Source organism: Triturus cristatus, chromosome 6 (genome assembly GCF_964204655.1).
Source record: "Triturus cristatus chromosome 6, aTriCri1.1, whole genome shotgun sequence".
Classification (NCBI taxonomy): Eukaryota; Metazoa; Chordata; class Amphibia; order Caudata; family Salamandridae; genus Triturus; species Triturus cristatus.
In genome coordinates, this window is record NC_140589.1 from 901,666,152 (window position 1) to 901,676,929 (window position 10,778).

Consider the following 10,778-nt stretch of genomic DNA (forward strand, 5'->3'; position numbering starts at 1 on the left):
GAGTACCAGCATGCCTATTACGTGACCACTCCCTTGCCTTTTATTCTGTTCATCTCTGCAGGAACTTGGAATTGGACAAATCTTAAAGAATAACTTTTTATCTGTAGTTAGCTAGACATCTACCATCTACTGACACCTACTGACATCTACTGACACCTCTGCCCATAATACTCCCAACAAGGCAACTTATTTTGGCAGCTGGTCAATAACAGTCTGGTGCATTCATGCATGGATGTGGTTTAATATGATGCATATATGCAAACTGCTCGGTGTGATGCGTGAACAATAACTATTGGATTATTTTTTAGTATAGCACTAGTGTTTGGCAGTGCATTTACAGAAAGCAATATTACCAACCCAGTGGCACACAATTAACTCAGGAAAAAGTAATGGTATTATGGGAATTAAACCTGTGACTTCCCAGTCACATACCACGACTTAACGTGTGGTATCCCACTAAGTAGTCCTGGATTTGTAAAATAATAATTGTCAAGGTCCAAAGTTTTGGTCAGTAGTCCATACTTGACAATTCCAAATGTCAGGAGAGTTGAATACGAAGTCTGTTTAGACGTGATTCAACTGTATGTCTCATCCACCAACAGGCATTTCTTGCCCCTTTATGTCATTCTTGCAGATTCCTTTTCTTCCTTGATTCTCTCTCGTCATAATTTTTTCATCTTTCACTTCTTCCTTTCCACTTTTGTGTTTTCCTCTATCTTGGCCTGGATCAAAGTCTGATGAGGAAAAATGAGTGTGAGAGCCCAAAATGAGTGCAAGTGGCTCCACCTGCAACTACCAACTCGAATTAGGCACTGCCACTAAGCCTAATATGTTGAGACTTGCAATGCTAAATATTTCACAAGCATATTGTTCTGTCACAGAAGGAATCAGTGAATTTGCAAAAAAAGTTGTCGTGAAATAGCTTCGTGAAAAGTTGTCTTATGTGCGTTGGGTTAAAATCTGTTGAAGCTGTTTTTTTAGTTGTCAATATACTCGATCTGACTTTGAAAGATTCCTATGAGTAGCCTTGCAACAGTGTTTAATCTACACAAATATGCTGATTATGATATATAAGGTTTAGTGAACATGTTTAAATTGCAAAGTTACCACTTCTTTTTGTAGACGTTTTAGTCTAGTTGCACCTCTGCTAGGCAGGATTACAGGGAACTTGGAGATCTTGATGGGACATCTAGCGGGCTCAATGCCATGGGGCCCATGCACACTCACTGCACTGGAAGTTATGATGTCACTCTTCCACTCTCTGGCGCATCCCCGATCAGTCAGCAGCTGCAGTGGAGTTTTGCTGGAATTCTTGGTTCGTATCCACTGGATAAACTTACTCTGGCCAGAAGAACTACTCTATGCCAAGCAAGGGGAAAGCTTCTTAGACATCCTCCCTCCCAGGTAGCTCTTCATATCATAGCTCCCAGCGTCAATAACATTGATGTAACAGCTGAGAAATGACTCAAAGCGGCTCCTGAGAGCCTAGACATATTTATCCCACGGCTACAAAGGTTTTTGGAGATGTTGCCCAAAACTTCTCTGTGGTGCACAGGTTACCTGGCCTGATTTTATTGTTTTGCAAATTCTCATCATTAAGGTTCCTCTGTAAGGTACAGGTGTAGGTCTGTGTCCCGTCTCAGGGTGAACAAAAACAAGGCATTGAAATGTCACAGACAGGCAGACTGGAAAATTGGCAGGTACGTATCTGTCCTTACAATTCCACTTCCCAAAACAACGGAGGGACCAGTCATTGCCAGTATCCGGATTTTTGAGACGTAATTGTGCAAGGTGAAACCTGTTGTATTTCTAGACCTTTTCAAATGTTGACACGACTGTCATCTGACTTGAACATCAGTCTGTTAGCAGATGAACCAAACTGGCTATAAATGGAGCAGGGGCAGTCTACGTACGGTTGCGCCCTATAATTGACGCTTTGCTGCATATAGCACTTTATGGTCACAAGCCGGTCACACTTTTTTTTTTACATTTAGGCATTGAGAGCCTGACAACTAACCCATCACTGCATGTGCTCTAAGCCTACAACTTTGGGGCTGATTTAGAAATCCTTTTTTTCAAATGTATTTTATTGAGCAGAGCAAAATAAGCTTAACAAAAAAACAGTTGTCCACAGGATGTTAACTAATAGTTTTCAATCAAAAAACCAAATTCATTATTCCTAAAAAACCAACATGGATCAAATACCAGATCATAGAAAAAAGCATATTGCAACAGTAATCTGGCCGCATCTTCATCTGTTAATACATGAGCAAATCTTACTTATTAAAAATGCTAAAGTGCTGATTTAGAAATCTTAATTGGCTTTTATATTATTTCATGGTAGAAATGAAGAAAAGTTTGGGCACATGGCATTTATCTTAAAGAACAGACGTGGGATGCAGCGTGGCTTCACATTGCTCACATGCAGGACTACAACAATCTCAAAGGGTCCAGCAGGCTCTCCTGCAAAAATGCTGATAAAGCTGCAGTGCTGAAACCTCGAACCACTCTTTTCAACATTTTAAATATGATAACAGTAGTGTCTTGAAGTTTAAAAGGCGCAGTTGCATAATGATTGGGTTTACAACCTGGAATTTGATTCTGATTAACCTGTTACAGTGCTAACAGTGACCCAAAGGTTCTGCTACTACAAAGGCCTAATGCGGCTTTAATTTGGAATATGCGGCCCAGAGTACTAAAAGCGCATAGCACAGTCTAGAAATCATCTAAAGCTAGGATTATACAAATATTATATTAAGTAGTGAAAATCTATATATTGGAAAACTTAAGCTTTTAATGCAACGCTCCAAAACATTTTTATTTATAAATGTTGTTAAAGTCTGTTTACCCAAACTGGATGTTAAAAGCAGGTTGGCCTATGGGTCTGCCTTCTGTGGCTTCCAATTGGAATTTAGATTCTTTCCAACTCCAAAAAACAGAAAAGCTAAAGATGTGAGCAGTCCTTCTCTTGCCTAACTCCAAGGCTGAGGAGCACCATCCCAGACTCCATCATGGTGAGTCCTGGCCTCTTTGCATTCTGAAAGGATTTGAAAGTGTAACCTTTCCCTCTCAAGCGTATCTTCCTCATATCTTCTCCCCTTTGTATTCATGTTTCTTAATTGCCATAGACCACTTTGCTTTCAGTAGGGTGCTTTGCTGCCCTTGTGGTCAGGTCTATGCTATACAATAGTTTGAATAAACAAAACTCCAGAACACTCAATTAGGAGTACATTTCCACATTACAGACAGAGACAAAAGGATTCCTGACTCACTCAACAACCCAAGGGACTTGGTTAAAGAGATCTGACAGGGTTAGGCAGTCTAACCCTGTGCTTGGTAGTCATTTGTGAAAGGAAGAGAGGGAAGTTTGATAACATATCCACACACAAATATAACATGCCTCTTGTAATAAGCAAGCACATTTCAAAGGAGGAACAATGTAGGGAAATATTTTGAACTGAAGAATCCCAGGTATATTTCCCTATGGGAGAGGTAGCGGAGGAGTGACAGGCAGGGTGTGTTTCTGCATATCAGCAGAGGAATAAAGGAGGTTAGCATGGGAAGAATTGGAGGTAGCCTAGAGAGCCTTTTAAGGGAAACCTTGCTATCAGTCTGAACTTACTTTTTTGAAAGCTACCAAATAGTTCTTTGTTGGATAGCTATGATCCCAAGTGTATGAAGTACTGCAACATCTAGACAGAGACAGCCTGATAATTTTAGTTTGATGGGTTGATGGCAAGACATAAAGTACTAGCAAGTTACCACTGTAATATAAAGCTTCCACTATAATGCTGTTAGAACAAAGATGTAAAGTAGACCCTAAGCAGAGGAAGTCATAATTACCCTGAAAGAGGATAAAAGAGTTCTTGACATCAGCCCTTTCTTGACTGTGTGCTTTTAGAAACATTCTCACCACTTGCAGTCCTAGCCCCTTGCACCCCTGAATGATAGATAGGGGAAAAGGGACTTATTCAGGATCGTCCACTCTGGATTATATTCCCTAGGATTGGGAAGAAGGCAATGTCCCACGAAAGAGAGTATTCTGTACTGACCTGGAGAAGTTATGAAGACCAGAAGAAGCTGAACTTAAAGCTGTGTTCTTGAAGAAAGTGGTTCAAAAGCCTGTCTGTCTCTGTAATTCATGACCAGCTATCCCAAGAACAGTTTCCGAAAATATGGGGACAATTGGAATATCAAGTTACAAGTAATACACCTGTTGTTAAAGTTAGATTTAAAATTGTTTCAACTTCTGGAGGTCCGGGATAATATCAAAGCCTACCTGAAAAAGATGCTACCTTGTAGGCAACTTCTTCATTGTTTTCCTACTTGGAGTTCTTCAGACTCAAGTTTGCGGCTACTGCAGAAAGTATTAGACTTCCAGGCGCTCTGTCCAGATACAGTATCCAGACATGCCCCGACAAAGGGTTTGAGCTCCGAAAAAGTTTCTGATTCCAGGAAAAACGAATGTCTGTAATGAACCTCTAGACTGGACCCTACCCTTGCCACTTCATGGTAGACCCGAAAAGATTTCAAGGTCCCATTGTTTTCTACGGATTGTTTTTACATGTTTTTTAAAAATCCATAACTCCTAATCCCCTTAACCGACTATTACTGTGAAGTTGTCCTTTTAGGCAATGCATGATATTCTTTTTTTTTTAAACAAAATGTGTTGGTTATTTTTTCTGATTTATTTCTTGACTTTAATGCTTTTTTTGCGCTCTTGTGTAAAACACATGGATATACCACGTGGAAAGCCTGCTACTTAAGCCAAGCCACAACGGGTAAGCCCAGGATTCCTCACTGAGTCTCCTTTTGCTTTTCGTGGGCTAAAATTATCAGTGCTCAGCCACAGCTTGCATCAAGACTGAGGGGCACATTAGCAAGAGCTTTCGATATTTATCACAAAACGCGCTTTTTTTATCGCTGCCTATCGCTGGATATTTTAGCGGAGAAAACATGCTATTAGCAACGTTTATCTCCACTGTGATAAAATATCCAGCGATAGCAGCGAAATGCCTGAATATTGCTGGAAATCCAGTGATATTCACGCATTAACGCCATGGTGGACTTAGCCTGAAAATCCACCTTCCATTGAGGAATACAGGTAAGTCAGGTTTTCAGCAGGTGTTAAATACTAGCGATAATCGCGCTTAGCGCGACTTTTTTTATAGCTTCGCCTGCGTTGGTAATAGGGGGAAGTAGTGTTAGCGACTGTTTTCAGTCGCTTCTAGTTGGGAACGCCCACCTTGCATGTCATTAGCGATAATCATCGCTGGCATGCAAGGCGATAGGAAAACTGTCCGCTATTGCCAAAAAGCTGTCGCTAATGCCTGTTAGCGACAGCTTGCTGATAGGGCGATAAAAAAATCGTCGCTTTAGTGGCAAAAAGTGCCGCTAAGCGGTGATAAAGCCCTTGCTAATATGCCCGTGAGTCCTCTCCCTCTTATAATTATCATTCTAGTTTCTTACAGCACTTGCCCACTATTTAAATGCATTCATTGTACGCCCAAGAAGTCTCATCCTTGCAAGGAGTGTTGGACATTTCACTGGTAGGAAACCCATTAAAAATATGAAACAGATGCATTGTGCAATCCAATTTCTTAAAATCTGTCTGAAAAACCTTAGCTTATGTAGACAGCTGTAATAAACAGTGTATGCAATCTGACATTACCCCATCTGATGGCATTTTTTTCACGTTACCTTTCATTTCCATTCATTTTTCTGAACTATTCTTTCAAGGTATATTTTCAGACAAATATTATGACTGAGCAGTTACTTGTAGGGGCCACAGTAAAAAAATTAAGCAATCACAAACTTACAGTCAATATATTGCATAGCTAGCCAAGTTAGATAGATTTCAAAGGATCAGACATGGGCTACTGTTCAGGCTACAGAGACATTTTAGGTCCAGAACCTGAAATCTCATATATCCGTAAAGCACGCAGGTTTTTCAGGCTTTGGTCTGAGACTGTACTAGTGATGATAGTGCCATAACAATTCTTTATCATTATAAATGATGGAATGCCTTCACTACAGACATGAAATTATAGCAATAACAGCCATGAAGCATGTTCCCTCTTGCATCAAAGATAGCAAAGATAGAACATCTGCATGCAGGCTCTCATTCCCAGTTATGGGGAAATAGTGATACAAATGGGTGGGATGTTTCCCTGGTGCATTATTATGCCACCTCACCTAGTAATGCATCATTTCTCCTGTTCTAAGCTGTAAAGCATAGATCTTGTGGAATTTCTCAGAAAATGTGTTACCAGGTATTACCTGAAAACATTTGTGCATGGACAAAGCATCTGGTCAGTATGACAGTTTTACACTACTTTTAAAACCGATTGTTAACCTACAACTTGGAATGATGCATCATGTGTTCCTCCCCCACATGTGTTATCACACAAATATGAGTTAAAAAAAATAATGTAAATTGATATTTCTTTCCCCGATCATCGGGTTGGCAATGCCTGAAAATATGTGTGTTGTGTCCAAATATCAGACATTTGTCTGTGTAATTTATTTTTGGCAAACTATAGCTTGTCAGTCAGTCATGAAAGCTTTATTCGATTTTCAGAGTAAAATCATAAAAGCATACATACATATAAATAGAAGTTCATTACATATTTGAGACAAATAAAAGCAGTTAAAAAAGATAAAAAGACATAATATGGTTTTTAGGATGGTTGCATTGAGTTCCGAAATTTAATGACCAGTTTTAAAAAACTGATTACTGCAGAAGTAACACATTCGTCTTCTAATTGTAAAAGCCTAGTCATGGCAGGTCTGCAGGTACGGATTCCCCAGGCTTTTAAAATCGGTTTTAGGAAGGCTCCTCTGGGCAACTGATAAAATTTACAAAATAGAATACAATGTATATTTGATTGGGCAGAAATATTGTCACAGGGGCACAATAAAATTTCATTAGACCAAAGGTTACAGACAGGGAATGTAATCATACGAAAAAAGTTACCAAATCTAAGACGGGTCAATAGCGTTCGAGCATAGCAGTTTGGCTGAGTTAAGAGGTACCTTTGAAGGCCTTCATTGATAGTTACTTTTTGGAAATCAGTGACTGTAGTTTTGGTTTTTTCTAAAGTCCATCTCTTAGAAATTAGATGGTTGAGAGCCAGTTCTCTTAGAGTTTTTCTGGACACCATTTCCATACTTGATGGCCTCACAAAGAACTCCGAATGGCCAAGTTCGATCAACATATTTTTTACATATGCAAGCCATTTAATGTTTGTCAGACCATCGAGACTAAGACAGTCAGTAATTAGATCTCTATTTAATGAGGTCTCCGGAGTAACCCAGATTTTATGCCACAAGAGTATGGGCGCAATTTTAATAACATCTGAGATGTACAGCATGCCCAACTCAATATGTATAAAATAAGTTGATGTTGATTTGGGGACTCCTAGTAGGTAGCGTAAAAACTGATTTTCTGTTTGTTGTATCAAAGATGGATTTTCGATCCCCCAAAGGCCTGCTCCATAGGTGGCAGTAGAAACGCATTTAGCTTTGTAGATTTCAATCAGCTCTTTCACTGGCCTGCCATTTCTCCACAGTGCAAATTGTGGACATTCTGCAATAGCCTGATCACTCATAACTTGTGTGAGTGTATAGGTGTGAAAAAAGCTCACTATTTAATTATTTTGCTCATGGTTGTACAATTTAGCACATGCTCAGTGTAACTACCAAATAGGAGCTTGGATGGGAGGCAGAAAAGAAGGGATATCAGTTGAGGAGCTAATCATATCATTACAAGGTACACAATGAGTTTCAGTCCAGTCCTCCTGCCTCCCATTGCCTAACCCTGTGAACCCATCTACAAAACTATCTGGCCCCTGGTGGGGTATTCTGAACGATTGGGTATCGGGAAGGTAGAGAGTGTTGTCAAGGACTATTAATAGTCAGTATTGTTTAAGCCTTCCAGGATGGATCTGGAAGCCATCTTTTGAGTAAATATCTATGCTTTATATTTATTAAGTCTTTCACGTGACCGACTGAGGCTTCTGTTTTGCATTTCAGAAATTCCTTTATAAACTCCAATAGTGCTTTTCTATTTCAAATAGTGTCTCTGTTTGGAACAGAAAAGAGGAGCACCTAATGCCCCACCTCAAATCCTGCTGCCTATTTATTACGCTCAGAATCAGCATCCTGTATGTCTCTCCCTCTAAAGTTATTTTCCTTGCCACGCCACCCTCTTGTCAGCAATTCTGATGGAATTTTACATTTTGGCACACAATATGATGGAATGACAACTATCACAGCAACATTAATGGGAGTACATTATTAGGCACTGCTTCTAGTGTAGACTGGTAGTTGTTGGGAACTTTTGTAGTTATACTTTAAATAAATTACCCAGTATTTGTAAAGCGCGATCGAATCACCCCTAAGGGTCTCAAGGCGCTGGAGGCTGTCTGGGATATTAAGTGAGCTATTGCCCAGAGTCACATGATGCTGAGCCGATCTGCTTCTGGTGCTGGGGATCGAACCATGAACACTGTGTTCTGGAGTCAGACACCCTGGCTGCTGCGCCACACCTCTCCAGCATGAAGTATTGCTCTCCTTTTTATTTTTCAAATAGTTTCCGACACCTAAAAATGGCCTCTTCATGAATATTCATTGTCATTGGTCAACCAGATCTTACAACGTTTGCCTTCTCTGTCTTAATTTAGATATCACCGGATGGACGCTTAGTGAGCCAAGCCAGCATATCTTCCAACCCTCTCTTATCAGCAACGTTGTTCGGTCGCTGGTATGATAAGGACCCCCCTATGAAGAATGATGCCTCGACAAACAGCTGCAATGATTATATGATCATGATACTAGCAATTTATGGTGCCATCCAAAATCTCATTTTTTATGTTGCAAACTTCTGAAACAATTAATTGGTCAGTGAAAACTCCATTAATTCCAGTACTACAGTTCATACAATTGTAGACAAATCTGTAAAGAAAGACAAATTCGGTATAAATTTAACAGGATTATAAAATACTGATTTCAGTTTTACACGTCACTATTTTTTCCTTTACAAAAAATTTAGTTTTTTTGGTAAATTAGAACAGATTATATTTTCACTAATACCTTCTCTAACTTTGGTTTGAGCAACATCTTTGATTGTCCAGGTAGTATTAACTTAACTCCACGTCAAAGGCGCTGGTAAAAGACTAGTTCTTGGAGGATAGGGAGAAGGCTAGGATCATGAAGGTGCTTGATATGGCCACAGTAGTAAGGTATGTGCCTATCTCTACTTCCATGGGGATGGAACCATATCTAACCTGGATAACCAACGCTAAGCATAGATTTTCTTACACGGTTACGACTGAACATGGTTCACTTTTTAGCAGCATTTCCCAGGACTGGATCCTGGTTTGCAAAGCTTCTGTGATGCCCCTATGATGCTGTCTCAACTCAGTCCATATCTCACTTAATGCTCTTTTGCACATTGTATTGTACCATACGAATCCATTTCTAACACCTCATTTTACATAATATGAATCTGGCGTCACATCAAGAAGGTTTATACTTTTTACAATTATTGTCTACCCAAACAATCTGTTTCTCTGTTTTAAATTATATGCTCGCTGTTTAAGATTAAGGAAAAAGTATGCTTCATAAATTTGCATTTTTAATACTTAGGAGTGCATGCCTTCCTTGAAAGACCTTTTGTAACCTCTTTTAATGAATTTAACATATGTATTTTGGGTTTGGGATTGAATTTTACATGTATTTTCTTTTACCTTGTTGCTTTTATGGTGAGGTTTTGATCCAATAAAGAATTCTTTGATATTTTCACTAATTTTTGTGTTATTGTCAATGGTTTCCATCTGCAACATTGTGCTACCAGTCTCTCTGCGCAGAAACCCTTCCATCAAATTTTAACAGCTGTTTTCCAATTTGCCATTGTTTAAAATGAGTGTGAAGAGAAACATGGCAGTGTTATTCTGTTTCGCTGGTCATCGTCTGGGTGCACAAAGACAGACAAGTACTAATTTTCACTAACTGTATGCTTGTAATAATTTCAGATTCTTTGTTTGTGTATTATGGAACTAGTCAACCAAAGTAATTGCAAACTATTATCCGCGACCTCTTGCACTGTCCCTCCCTAGCTCCAACACCTCCCTTCCCTAACCAGGCTTTTGTGCTCTGTTATTTCCTTTCCATCCTATAATCTCATGCCAACAGTTCATATCACCTTCTCCTTGCTGAGTGGTGCCACTTCTTTGCAGTGGGTCCATATTCCTAAACCCTTCTACGAGTATTGTCATGTTCACCTTAACTCTACTTGATTACTTTATCAGGGAGGCCTCGTGTCAGGAGATCCATTACACTTTGGGCCATGCTGCTTTCTCTAATAATTTACAACAAAAGGTTGGGCGTGCGTTGAGGGTTATTGCATTCAACAAACCACTTTGAAAACTAAATTGGCTAAGTGTCTTTATTTCACCTATTTTGCATTAGATTATTTGATACATTGACCATTTAAATCATGTCATAAAGAAAGACAATACGTTTTTGGTGACATTCAACACTACATAAAAAGATAATTACAGCGCATATGTCATTCAACACATAAATGACTGAAAAGGAACAAAGCATTACGAAAACTAACAAACGAAAAGATAGACCAGTCCTAAACTTGACAATAGAATAATGGCGGCACAAATTATTTGCGTATTCACAATCTAACAGCCTGCCATACACAGCTAGCCGATACAACAATTACACCAGGCAAGTTGCCTTGTTTGTACACTGTATTAATCAGTAGA

At 39.3% G+C, this 10,778-nt stretch overlaps 1 protein-coding gene across 6 annotated transcripts in view; it reads left to right on the forward strand.

The window, feature by feature from the left end:
* Nucleotides 1-9,808, forward strand: part of LOC146820764 (pantetheinase-like) — a 270,531-nt gene extending 260,723 nt beyond the window's left edge. For all 6 annotated transcript variants that reach the window (XM_085611558.1, XM_085611560.1, XM_085611559.1 and 3 more), the window contains one exon: nt 8,685-9,808. In XM_085611558.1, coding sequence (XP_085467684.1) covers nt 8,685-8,888 — 204 coding nt within the window. In that variant the 3' untranslated portion in view covers nt 8,889-9,808. The remainder of the gene's footprint in view (nt 1-8,684) is intronic.
* Nucleotides 9,809-10,778: the final 970 nt, after the last annotated feature.